The following is a 14715-nucleotide window of genomic DNA, read 5'->3' on the forward strand; positions in this document are numbered from 1 at the left end:
GTAAAATGTCATCGGGATTTCTCAAGTGCTCTCTTTCCAGCTGTCAGAAGTGTTTGAAACCAAAACTCATTTCTTAATAAATATTTTCATTTCCTTTGTACATGACAAAAGGTCTAGAGGTGGTAAGTGGGAGGGGCTGGAAGAAGAGGCCTCTGAAGGTAAAAGACAGAGGCAAATATACTGCACAGAAGCAGGCTTCCCAGCTAGTCAGGAGTTATAAAGATATCTAATACAGGGAGTGCTCCTATTTATGGATCTTTTAGACCACAAACAAAGGGAGATCATACCTAATGTAGTTTTGCAGGTTTAAAAAAAAGAGGCTCAAGTATACTTAATCAAGGCTCAGAAAGCAAATTCAATGTTTTCTTATTTTCAGGAATACAAGCTCTAACAAGGTATGATTTTCCAACCCATTCAGCTCAGATATAGGTACAATAAAGAGACTGAAAAAAGTGGAGCTGTTGAGCATCAACGTGTTTACTTTAGTCATTTTTTGACTCACCTGGCCTCGGCAGCAAGCAGTTCATCATAGTGTGAGGATCGCTGGTCATCATCCTGCCGGTATCTGATAACTGTAGCTAGACCTTTGCTGACAAGAGCCTCAGCGATGTTTCTGTGACAAAAAAGATAGGTCAGTGAGCACCAGAGATACATATGGGGCTCAGTTAACAGAAATAATAACAGCACCTGGAGGTCTTAACACATTCTGGCAGAGGGAGGAAGAAACTAAGGATCTCAAGACCAATGAGTTGCTAAACTAGAAATTCAAATAAAAGGCTGAATAATAAAATTCCCTAGCTCAGCATTTTTCTGGTTGGCACAGTCAGATGCTATATCAATCCATACATTAAAAACCAGAAGAAAATATCTGTGAAAAGCCCACATTAGGCTGGGCTATTTACAGAATGATATAAACAAGTCACTACCCTCAACAAAAGTCTGCTCTAAAATATCAGGCACACAAATAAAAAATGAGAAACATAAAAGCATGACCTAAATTTCTCAAAAATCTCCTTCCCAGCCTATACTGTAGTTAGAAAATGTCTTGTTAGAGATGCTGGTTTATCCTAACAAAACACTTTTCTTCTCATCACAACTCCTGACAGTGGATCTCCCACCAAAAGTGGGCTTGGAGGAGAGCCATGAATGAATTGGGGAAGACAACAAGGAAGGAGTCATTCTGCACGTGAAAAGCATAATCATAATCTGAAGGTCCTGAGTAAAAAGCACAAAACCCGAGATTATCAGTTTTGGAATAATACTCCAACAGGGGCACAGATGATCTCAGATTAAAATCTGACTTGAAGCAATTCTCATAAGCAGTTGAGTCTTTTCACCAGAACAGGAAGACTGTTTCCACTAGACAGTAAGAGGTGTCACTATAAGGCTTGCAGCTATTAACCAGAGAAAAGACATAAAGCAAAAATAAAGTGTACTTGCATAGTCCCTTCTCAACCTGAAAAGACAGCTTTAATGTGAACATCTAACTGCAACAATACATTTTAAGAAAACTATAGCAAAGTCTGGAAAGCAAGAGACATGATAGTATTGAGGGAGAGTGGTGGCTATGTCTTTCTTTGTGTCTGTCATAATTACATCCAAGGCCCCACTTACACCATCTGGTTCACTGCCCTTTAGGGAGAGGGTACAGTAAGCAATAGGCTGCTGTGCCATATGCTGTGATTTAGTATGGTCTGAAAATGTAGTTAACTCTTAACACACTAGTGGTCGTTAGAAAATGACACTGTGAGGGTGTGGGGAGCTGGACTAATCAGGATCTGTGTGCATGTTAAAGCCATTTAAGGGTTCTAGTCTTCCATATGCAGAACAGACTTTTAAAAGAAGAAAAAAGTGTGCTAGGAGAGAAAAGAGGAAAAGATGCTGTGGCTGATTCGCTTCTCATTATATGCCCCTCTGCTGCCTGTTTATCTATTGCCAGGATGATATTAATATCTCCAAACTGCCACGGAATTAGCACTTCTCAAAATCCACTCCCACAAAAAGGCTGCTTTGCTGGCCACCCTGTCTCCTGAGTCACCGCATAAGCACGCTGGCAAATGCTGTCATTATCACACAGTTGTGTTTGGCAGCAGGGAGAAGGTAACGGCCCCAAATCAGCACATGTAGATGTTGATACATAGTAGGATTTAACGATGGCTTGTCACCAAGGAACCCTAATGGGGCAGGAGAGGCTCCACCCCAAAGAGTTAGTGAGAAAGACAGGGAGGGGTATAGGGAACTACTCCACTTTTGACAGGTTGATGTGTCTTGGCAATTTTAAATGCCAAGGGAATAAAGAAATATTTGTTACTGTATTTTGAATTACTGAGCACTGACATTTTACAGTCAATACATGGGGTCTGGAGGAGAAAGAGGGAATGGGAGCACAAGCAAAGACAATTTCACACAGATAGGCTTCAATATGAAGAGCTAGAGAATATGAAGCTCAAGTGTTTAATGATCCAGTCCTGTTAATGCTGCTCAAAGTAATTGCCTGAATTACTGAGTACCTGCCTGGCCAGAACCTAGGGCACAGGCTCTTGCCACTCTAAATCACCCTTGCCCTCTTCATCCCACCAGTAAATGTCAACAAACCAGTTCAGACTTGCCACAGGCACTTCCTATGGCCCTAGATTCCCAATGTACTCCACACCCTTCCCACTACTTTCCTCTCCCTTCCTAAAACTCAGCATCAGAGAGCTGTGTTCTCTTAGCCTCTTATCCTAATTACAGATTTCCCCTGGAGGAACAGTTGTAGTACTGGTGCTTAGCAATAAAGAGAGAAAAAAAAAAAACAACATGAAATAATAATAAACTTCATTATTGGGCACTTACTATATCCCAGGCATGTGAGAGACACACATATTCTTTTCATGGTACACCTGCCTGAAAAAAGCATCATAAATTACTGAGCAATAGTACTGCAACTATCAACTTAGTATCTGTCTTCCCTGCTGAGTGACAAGCTCTGCTAGGAGAGGGGTCACATTTTATTTAAGATTCCCAGCACCTACTTTGTACAAGGAAGACAATAAATATCTTCTGAGTGGAATTATTTAGCTCATTTAGGGTAAGAATGATTTTGTTAATGTGGCAATTATAGCAATTTATTTTACTTTTGCTTTAAAACATCCAGAAAAATTTCTCAGATATTCTTTTAAGTATAAGAAAAAAAACCTCATCATTTTGTAAATATAATAATAGGACATATTTTTCTAGTCAAGTTTGCCCAGCATAGAAACAAGGACAATAAGTTTCTACATGCTTTCACTGCTTTTGTCGTTCTCCTCCCCATTATCCCAGACTGCAATTTAAAAAGCGAGTAGGAGACAGTGAAAATGGAATTAGCCTAGATCCATGTACTTCAGTCTCATTCATTCATTCTTTTTTTTTTATTTTTTTTTTGGCTGCTAATGAAAGGTCAGGAGATTTTCTTCTGGCTAAAGATGGCTCAGAACCTAACACTAGTGTGTTGATCAGCTGCCCAGTAAGAAAAGATAACATTAAATTGTGTGTCATGACATCATGTTGCTTTACACAAATTTGTAAGTTCTGCTTTCTTGAATGTATCAGTAATTCTGTCCCAATTACACATGTCTGACACAGCTGGATAATTCATAATCAGTATGTAAAAAGGGACCTAACAGCTTTGGAGGTCTAAAAGTAAGTCATCATTCTCTGTGTTAGTTGGAATAGTGTAGGGATTGAAGTGCTTCTCCAAATGCAGAAAAATAGAGGGTTCTATTAAAAATGAATACTTCCATGGGCATCATGAAGAGTTCTTGACAGAAACACAAACAGCACTGGTCTCCCAAGATAGCTTTGTCAAAAATTCTACAAGTAGTTGGCATTTCCCCTTCCCACTCCTTTCCATATAGCAACAGGTTATACTAAGATCATATTTTTCCACTATAAGACAATCTTGACATCATCAGGTCTTTTGTTCATGGAGAAAAGGTGTACAAGAGAGTAGAATCTTAAAAAGTAAAATTTCAAGTGAATGGGGGGGGGGCATGGTTGTTATCCTAGCACTTGGGGGCTGAGGCAGGAGGATTGTAAGTTTGAGGCCAGCCTAGGCTTCATAGTGACACTCTTGAGTTTCAAAAAACTCAAACCAAGTCAAACAAAAAGAGACACACTATGATGTAATTTTCATACCATACAAGCAATACATCCCATTTTTTTGGATCATTTCAGAATGGGCTTACCTGTTGTACCCTCACCTCTCAATATTTTTTCAGTGTTCATTTCCAAGCCATTTTCCTACATATTCCAAAAGTTAACAGACTCATTACTACAATCTAAACAACAAACTAAATGTTCTAAGGAAATACTTAGAAAGAAGGAAAAAGGACCTGCAGTAGCAGCCCACTATTATTTCTGAGTTACGTTCTAAGATTACCAGTGGGCATCTGAAACCGAGGACAGTAATAATCCCACATTTAACCAGCCCTCTGTATCTGTGGGTCAACATCCATGAATTCAACTAGCCCTGTGTTGAAAATATTCACACACATAAAGTTCTATTTATACTGAGGATGTACAAATATTTTCTGTCATTTTTTAAACAATGCAGAGTAACAACTACTTGCATAGTATAGATCTGGAGAAGATTTAAAGTACATGAGAGGATGTGCATACATTATGTGCAAATACTGGGACAATTTATGTAAGGGACTTGAGCATCCATGGTTTTTTTGTATCTGTTGGGCTTCTTAGAACAAATCCCAAAATAATCCACAGATGATTGTACTTTTAGGGAGTGCTGTACTTTCAGGTTTTTGTTTGTTTTCTAATACATATATTACCTATGATACAGTTGACTTTGTACATTAGGTAGAGTAAGGAATTAACAGTAACTAATGATTAACAGAACAATGATAACATATACTACAGTAACAATTATGTGAATGTTCTTTCAAAATTTCATCTTAAAACCAGGCGAGGTAGTACACACATCTAATCCCCCGAGCTTTGGAGGCTGAGGCAGGAGGATCAAGGCCAGGCTGCACTATATACAAAAACAAAACAAAAACACAATAATATTTCCTTGCACTTTTTCACTTAAAAGTACATGTGACAGCTTCTCTTTTGCATATCTGAATTATTAGAATCATGATTCTTGCTCTTTGGGGCCATTATTAAAACAACTGGTTACCTGAACACAAACACCGCAATACCATGATAATCTGAAAACCAAGACTGCTGCCAGATGGAGCGTCCATGTACAGTATAGAGTATATGGATAAAGGGACGACTCATGTCCTAGACAGGATGGTATTAAAGTTTATCATGATACTAACAATGTATAATCTAAAATTCATGAATTACTTTTTTCATTTAACATTTTTTTACACTGAGGTTGACCACATATATCTGAAAATACAGGAAAAGGGGGACTACTGTAGTTCAGAATCGGGTGTTCCATTTAGCTGTCAAATCTCTTTAACCTGGAGCCATTTCTCTGCCTTTCTTTGACTTACATGACCCTGATCCTTTTGGAGACTATAAGCCAATTATTTTGGTTTATCTGTTTCTTTTTTTCTTGGTACCAGGGATTGAACTCGGGCCCTTGAACTTGCGAAGCAGGTGCCGGAACCACTGAGCTAAATCCCCAGCCCTGGTTTATCTGTTTCTTAATGATCAGATTTAAGTTATACAGTGATTTATAATTTTACTTTTGATTACTTGATTAGGGTCGTACCTACCAGGCTTCTCTACTGTACAGTCACATTTTTCCTCTTTGTAATTAATAGGTACTTCACAAGGAAATACTTTGTAATTTTTATCTTTTACCAAACTCCCAAGTTGTTCATTTATTTTGTTGTATACATATTGCGATGGATTCATGAGAGATCATTTTACCCAAAGGCTTGTTTGTAATCCATTACTACTGTTCTCTATTTTGATGTGCACACTGTTCCCCACTTGGCCAGTGGGAGCAGAGACAAGCTGGCTTCAGTGCATGTGGACAAGTCCCCTACCATTTTTTGAATTTTCCCTTGTTTTCTGGCCCAGCATGTTCCAGGCTTATTATGCACTGTCTTTCCCAGCTCTGGATTTAGTCATTTATCTAAGGAGGCTACATTTTTATCTACATTAATCTCTATACTTTAATTTCTATATCTATCTAAAACTGTTGAAAATTATATGGCTATTGTGAAAACATTCCTCTTGGATCTCTGACTATAGGAAGCACAACGGACGGATTTCAGCTGCTGTGCTCTGGAATCCATCACTACTATTTCAGCTGAGGCTGTGCTTCCCACCAGCTGCTTCAAGCCAATAACTGAGTCAGCAGAGCTACTAAGGCAGACCTACAGGAGACACGGGACTCCTCTGATGGGCAGTGTGGACTTGAGGACTGTCTCCATCCATTTTCTGCCCCTCTAATAGAATATGTGAGACTGGATTGGGGGAAAGGGTTTTGTTTGGCTCATGGTTCTAGAAGCCAAGAAGTTACAGGGCAGCGATCGAGATGGTGAACCTTTTAGAGACTGAAAGCCCAAACTGCAACCCAAAATACACTTATTATTGCAAAGTGTCAACTCTGCATTTAAACCTGAATAGTGATGTTTTAGTTTAGAAAAGACAACCCAGACATTAATATCTTTTGTTTTAAAAGAAGAACACAGTAACAGAGCTTTCAATGAAACAATTAACTTTTTATTGAAAGGTAAAAGTTTGTATTTGGCGAGCTTTTGAACACATAATGTGATCTTTCCTGTTGTATGCATGATAATAATTTATCAAACCTTGGCTGGGGCAACCTGGCTTGTGTACCAGCAGAGAGGGCTCTGTGCGCCAGCTGCCGCATGACTGCTTCAGGTTCACTACCACTGGCCTAGATAGAATATGGTGCTGGTATCTGACAAGACTCTTTGTATTATATCATTGTTTTGTTTTTGAGACAGGGTCCTACTATACCATAAATTGCTGAAAGGGCAAGTGAACATATGAAAGACAAAGCAAAAGGGACTAGATTCAATTTTAAAGACACTGCTCTGAGACAGGCCTGATGCATATAATCCCAACCCTTGGGAGGCTGAGGAAGGAAGATCCCCAAGAATCAGAGGCCAGTCTGGGGTACATAGTGAGTTCAAGGCCAGCCTGAAGTATACAGCAAGACCGTGTCTCAATGAGGGGAGGAGAAGGGAGGGAAGAGAGAAGAGAAGAGAAGGTTCTGATGATAACTGCCTGTTCCCAGGTTAATACATGGGAATGATCATACATTCATAAGGGCTCTGCCTTTAGGATCTAATCCCCTCTGACTAGACACCACCTCCTACACTGTTGCATTGGGAATTAAGCTTCCAGCATGCACACCTGAGGTGATACATTCAAACTACAGTACATCTGAGTATCACATTTAAGGGAACTGTCTTTAGAACTGCCTGGCAGTTTAGACTTCTCCTAACCACCCTCCTCCACCTGTGCCCTTCTCCACAGGAGTTTATCTTCATCATGGTCTGATGACTTTCCCAGCCTTCCACAGCCCACCTCCTATTTTCCCTCAGAGGAATCTTCAATTGATGTCTTACACATCTAGTCCATCTTGGTATCTGCTTCTTGGAGTACTTGAATCAGTATACCATGAGTTAGTAACACAGGTACCTACAATCCCAATTCAGTACAGTTTTCCTCCCTTCCCTATCCGTAACTCCTCTAACAGTGAAAGGGCTTATCTGAGTACTTTTAACTTAGAGGTTAAATCCTCCCAAATATGGGCCAATCTTGTATCACTACTGTCACCTCCTCCTGAGTGGATACCCAGGCTCCAATGTACTGGCTCTGTGCCGCTCTCCCTTTATCTTCCTACTAGATTCTCACATCTAAGTCAGACTAGCCCTCTGATCTGCCCTAAGTACTATAAAACAGAAGTGTTTCCATGCATCTATAAACATCAACCACTACTAACTTTCCAAAGAGCCAAACAATGAAAGAAAAGGGAGCTTCTCAAGGGTGTTACTTCCTGTTAAGAGAACAGTGTGATGAGATGTTATGCATTTGCCTTATGATTATACTTGCAGTCAAAGGCAATGCATAGTTCAACAGAGGGAATAAAAAATAAAACCTTCCCCATATATATATATATTCTGTGACTTCCACGATTTGGTGTCGATAAGTGGAGCTAACTCAAAGAGAAGACACTACATGATAAAACAACCTAGGCTAAGTGGATAAAGATATCAGGAGAGGGCCCAGGGAATAATAACATAGCACAGCCCTGCACGCCCATCCCTTCCTTCTCCATCTGAAAAGGATAAGGGATAACTCAAGAGACTCAGGCTCATAGATCTTTATCTAGGTCTTTGAGCTTAACATTTTCCACTTAAAAACCACCTACATTTTATCAGTCATTGAGGTATCCCTGGAGATTATAAAAGCAGAATATTTTCTTTAAGGCAAATATATGTGGACATATAACCAGAATAAAGTGAACCCATAAAGAAATGCTTCCGTAATATACTTTAATCAAGGTTAAAACAAAGGATTGAATAATAATTAATAGCTCAATATATTCGTAACTTCATCTATAGTGAGATGTAGCTCAGACATATGCATGCCTTCACACACATGCACAATGACCATACAAATTCTGTACAATAATTTCCAGGCTTTGTGGTTAAACTTTATAATCTCAGCACAAAATGCACACTATGCTTGTTTCCTGTGAGACATAAAGCAGGTTCTGACGTCTTACTGCTGGGAAACTGCCTCTGCCTCTTGCACATATTGGTTATACATTTGTCACAAATATAGGCAGCTTAACAAGTGCCAGGATGGAAATCCCCAGTTGAAAGAGCTCCAATACTGATTTCGGATTTACAAAATGGCTGATCTTACTTCTAATCAGCTGTTCAGACAATGCTCTACTATGGAACTGATTTATGAGGGAAGCTCTAGAATGCTGGTAACTTTCTTTGCAACCAAGTTAGAGGCAAGTAGGAAGGAAAAGTCACTACAGGTTTCAACAAGAAGGCAAAAAGCTCAGATGCGTGGAAAACAATTTTCTTGCACTCCCACCACAAAACACAGCAAATAGGAAAAACACCCAAATGCTCACAGGCCCAGTGCCAGGCTCCCTTCAGATCTCTGCAAGTTCACACTAAGACCTTTCTAATAACCATGTTGTTGGCATTAGGAACCTAACAATTTCAGTCTTGCAACAGAATTGGCTTTGATAAACTGACAAAATATGCTTAATAAAGGATAAGAGCAAAGTTCTACATGAAAAGCCTAGGGACAATGGGCAATGAAAAAATATCTTTTAAAGTGATTATTTTCTGGTCATGCATCAAATGCAAAAAAAGCCTACAAAGCAGAGAGTTTCCAAAAGCTAGTTTGACAACATCTCCAAGGACTCACTCTGTACATCTCTCACCTGATGTCTTTGAGCCCCTCAGTCTTCACCGAATGAATTGACTTTTTGGCCCCCTTTTCTGTTTTACAGACAGCCAGGAGGGACATCTCACATAACCAAACAGTTGCTGTAAACAACAGATTCTGTTTCGGAAGCATCAACAACTTATGCATTTATTAAATCTCCCATTTTCCCTATTTTTTACTCTCCCCCTAAACTTATGTAGTTCTGAAATTGATTTTTAAATTCTTTTTACACTGAATGGCTCCTTTTTCCATTTAACAAGTGTTGTCAGCAAGATAGCCACAGAGGATGGGAAGAATGGCTAGAGATTTTCCCAGCATTCACGATGCTGATTGAAAACAAAGAGGAAGATTCAAACGCTTCTGTGCTCCTGGCCAGGCTTTGGTAAGTAGGGTGAAGTGAGGGGAAAATCAAAGATTATAAAGGGCTGTATTAAGGCCTAGAAAGTCTTGGGGCACAGCATCCTTGCTCTGAGCTCTGAGAGCCATGTGTCTGCCTTTGACCAACCCCCCAGCCCAGCTGTGGTTATATAGTAGCATGAGGTAAGAGCAAGATCTCAAAGAGTCAGACTCTTGCATGGGCAGGTATGGAATGGAACAAAGAAGTAAGTCAAGTACCAGTCTTCCTCAGGGGGAGGCAGATGTGAAAAGGAAACAGTCAAGATTGATATGGACTTAATCCTGTCTGAAGAACTCAAAAAGAAGTTAAGAAGAGCAAAGAAAAAGGGAGAAAAAAAAGGAGAGAGGCAGACAGACACGGAGAGAAAGCCATTCTATACAATATTATTGCTTTGCAGACAGATGAGATAAATCCTAATATTCCTATAGTATATACTTATCCCAACCTCATGATTAATAACAAGCTTACAGCTGAGTGGCAACGAAAGTCCCTCCAGCTTCAGAACCACACCCCACTGAGCTCTGAGTATACCTTTCAGACTGGGAAGAAAAGGAATAAAACCAAAGATATCCAGGGACTTGAGTGTTAAAGAGCTGTCCCTTCATATTCACCATGGCAGAATTGTTAATTCTCTACTCCAAGGCACCTCTGAGCCAAACCATGTCCATGACCTTATTTCCATTAAGATCCCACCTACCTAAATGCGCACACCTAACTCAATTTCCTGAAAGAACAACTGACAGAGGAAAATAAGACAAAAATATAGATGGAAACAGAATTAAACATCTACCTTACTTCATAAATCTGGCTAGAGGAGAGTAGAGCCTGAAAATATGGGTCAAAGTGATTTAGACAAAGAAGGGGAAGAAGTATAACATCGAATAGTTATGCTTAGTAAATAGTCAATTTTATTCTGCCCCCAGGATTTCTGCAGTACTGTAATCTTATTGCCACCTCTTATTTCATAGATTCATTTATTCAGCAATATCATGGTTATGGCTTTATGAGACAAGTGAAACTAGTATTATACTCCATTATGCCAGTTCCTCTCCGGGTACCAGTGTACTTCCAAGTCAGCAAAACATCTGGAGCAGTCAGGACAGCGATGAGTGCTGACGAAGTGTAAGGGGCATATTAAAAATAAATGGTAATAAAACAATGCCCATCTACAAATATTGGATATTTCACTTCATCCTCAACTGTCAAAATCATAAAAGATAAACAGTGAAGAAAAAATATCTTTTTCACAGAAGGAAATGGCATAGGCGAGTCTGACTCTCACTCTATAGCAAAACACAGGGTAATGTCCCCCAGTGAGACATTCCCTCTGCAGAAGAAATGTGCTTTTTTTTTACTGCAGGAGAGAAAGACATCCTTCATAAACAATAAGAACACCAATTAAATGCCAGATCTAGCTTGAAGAAGGTAAATGATCTAACAAACATACGCTTCCAATCCAGCCAAACCAGTCCACTTTTTGCTAAATATGTCAGGCATTCATATTACCAACTATTTGCAGGACATACGAATTTGCACAATCCATCATCACATAAAACTCAGCATTTCAAAAATAAAACTCACTTCCCTAGATTAAAGCTTTTCCAAATCCTACCAAATCAGCTTGTGCTCCCAACAGTCCTATCAGCAGGACCATCCTATTCAGTTACCCACGCTTGACAATGCTTTCATTCCACAATAAAATCTCACACCTCAAACCCACATGGCTTCTTTCTCTCATGCCTGTTTTTTCCATTCCCTTTCACTATCCCAGATGAGGGTTCCACTACCTCACATATGGTTTATACAGCCTCCCTCTACCTGTTCTCACTGTAATGGGACCGATCCCAAACACTGTCCCTTTCATTCTCTTCAAGCATTAGGCTGGCAAGCAGTCTGCATATCAAACCCCATCACCCCACCACCGATAACCTGCTGGAAAGTGTCCGATAAAGACAAATGTTAACTTATTATCTGTGAAATGACAATGGAGGAAGGAAATGGAAAGAAGAGGTGGGGCAGGGAGATGGGTAGAGGATAGAGAATAGAGGAGAGGGGTGCCAGGGAGAAAGTAGAAGGACAGGGACACCACCATGGTGCACTCTTCTAAATGCTTTGCATTTAACTTATTTTATCTTCAAAAAAATTGATAGCATGGCAAATACCATCCCTGCTTCACAAACAAGAAGCCAGAAGCACAAGAAGGCTGCACCACTTGTAAGTGATAAGAGCTGTGGCCCATCAGAAAGGTGACCAAGGGTAGGAGTAAAAGGTGGCACTTCTGAGTGCTTAGAATTGTGCTATCCACCCTGTGCAAGCCCTACCTATGTCTGATGACACAATTCTTTCATCATTCTCACTAAAAGATAATTTTACATTAAACAAGCACCTACAGATGTCTACTATAGGTTGGGTATTTTAACACACAATACCTAATCCTTCTATCAATATAGAGGCATTACTGCCTTTTGCTTCTCCAAAAGTGTAGGCCACTTTACACTTGTGGCAAGTAGTCCTGTTGTAAGTGGCCACAATCAGAATTTGGTTTCTTGCTGACTGAAAAGTGCCACATGTGATGGATGGGTAACCACTCTTCAAGGCATCCTGCAATGCAGACCACACAAGCTTCTCCAGCCATGCTCCACGAAGGCCCTTTTGGATTTTTGCCTTGGCCCACGCAGTCCACTTCTTGGCCTCTCAAACCTGGTACTCGTGCCACACCTAGGCCTCTGGCTGCATGCTCAATTGGTACTTATCTGCTACTGCTGAGTACTGCTATCTTCCTTTGTGTATGTATCTTGTTTTACCAACCACTTAGATTGTATTCCCTACTGGTCCAAGAAGAGCCACACACTTAGTAGGCACTCAATAAATATTTATTGGCTAGCAGACTGACTTCACTCACCAAGTTCCCAAGGGGTTCTGTGGGCTGTGGGATGAAAACAAAGTAATAACTAACTGAGTCATACAATTTTTGAGCAAAAGGAGTCCACAGAGATAAACTAATCCAAATACTTTCATACAGAGATGAAGACATATCCAGAGAGAAACTAAAAAAAAAAAAAAAATGTAAATGAGAAAAACAGAATGACACCATCACAATGGAAATCTAAGAGCCTTCTGGGTCTCAGCCCATTTCCCTTTATTACACTGCCCTCCTTTAAAATTCCATAAAACAAGAATAAATATAATGTGCACATGAATTATCTAAGATGCCCTTAATGCATTAAAAATGTATTAGCACATTAAAATAATCTATCCAGTCATATTATAAATTTGACCACCTAATGCTAATATACTCACTAAAATATATATTAAACATTTAATTACAATAATTTGCCTGCCATCTGGGAATTCAGAGGACCTATTTGAGGGATGAATGATTTAGAAATGTCTGATGACTTCTCTTTTTCTCTTAATATATACAAGAACACCAAGGAGAAATACTTATTGTAAACATAGGTATGCTACCTTCATCCCTCATTATCTCTACTCCCCTTTCCTTGGAAAAATAAAATTTCATAAAAGAGCAATGTGTTGGGGCAAGGAGTACAGCTCAGTAATAGAATGTATGGTGAGCAAGCAAAAGTGTGTATGTGATACATACGAGTGTGGATACAGTTATCAGGGGAAAATACTCTCAATATCTCTCAGTGATGGTGTGCAGTATGACTGAGTCTGTACAGGCATCATGAGTGCTTTCTTTGCCTTACCATTATCCAAGACCTAAGTGGGGCTCTTAGTTATTGTTGTCTTTCCACACTTTTGTGCATAGTAGGTCTTTAAATACATGTTTGAACCTGGTTCAGTGGCGCACGTCTATAATCCCAACACTCTAGGAAGCTGAGGAAGGAGGACTGCAAGTTTAAATCTCACATGGGTAACTTAGTGAGAACATGCCTCAAAATAAAAATGGCTGGAGGGCTGGAGATTTAGCTTGGCAATTCCACTGCCTGTCTCTAAAGCACAAGGTCCCAAGTTTAATCCCAGGTACCCAAGGGGAAAAAAAAAGAAAGGCTGCAGATATAGTTTAGCCCTGGTATAAACAAATGAACAAACTAAAACACCATTTAACAGTCAGATATTTACATGGATATAACAAGTTTACCATATTAACTTTGGGGGGTCGGGTAGCCAGTCAGTGCTGCTCCTGGCAACCAAAAGTAACTAACTGTTAAAGATTTAACTGACTTTTGTATGGGGATTCATATAAATCCTCATGTAATGAGGATTCATTCCCAAGAGTTTAAAAATGAAAAGCCCCTAAACATGGGTTACACAGGCCACACTTTTCCTATAGAGTAGAAGACATGGGAACTGAGGCCCGGGGTAAGAGGTAGGTGATAAATTAAGGCTTCAGGAAGCCTGTAAGGGTAGCAAAGGCCATACCTATTCCATCTGCCCCAGAGTCCCTGATTCCTATTCTGATGACAGAAGTACATGGGCAGCACTTAAAATCATATGCCCTTCCTCAGGCACTGGGAAGTGGCGAAGAGGGAAAGACTCTTATCTTCCACTTTGACCTCACGACTCTGAGTAAGGACCATGATGTGCTTTCTTGCTGAACACCTGAATCTGTGAGGGTCCTCAATCCACCTGGAACCCTACAATTCCAACCACATTCCTGAGAAAATACAAAAGGGCAGGAGATTAATGATAAAGTTAGGACAGTTCTGAGGACATGCCCCTTGGTTAACTCAAATGAAAGACAGTGAAGAAAAATTCAAGAACAACATATTATAGTATGGAATATATGAAAAGAAGATATCTTAAAGTGGATAGAGGGAGGGAATGGTATTCAGGCAAAGAGATTAATTATAGATGCATATAAGAATAAATGAACAAAGGAAATGAGAAGATCTATTTTTGCTAAGTTCATAAGCAAAAATGATGCCCAACTACATCTATGTTCTTTTTTTTTTTTTTTTTTT

At 39.7% G+C, this 14715-nt stretch overlaps 1 protein-coding gene across 1 annotated transcript in view; it reads right to left on the reverse strand.

Moving 5' to 3' along the window:
* Window positions 1-14715, reverse strand: part of Snd1 (staphylococcal nuclease and tudor domain containing 1) — a 445827-nt gene that overhangs the window by 189157 nt on the left and 241955 nt on the right. Inside the window, exon 13 of the mRNA XM_010633440.1 lies at window positions 503-613. Within this exon, the coding sequence (XP_010631742.1) occupies window positions 503-613 (111 nt within the window). The remainder of the gene's footprint in view (window positions 1-502; window positions 614-14715) is intronic.

This window comes from Fukomys damarensis, unplaced genomic scaffold (genome assembly GCF_012274545.1).
Source record: "Fukomys damarensis isolate Sample0158 unplaced genomic scaffold, DMR_v1.0_HiC HiC_scaffold_4, whole genome shotgun sequence".
Classification (NCBI taxonomy): domain Eukaryota; kingdom Metazoa; phylum Chordata; class Mammalia; order Rodentia; family Bathyergidae; genus Fukomys; species Fukomys damarensis.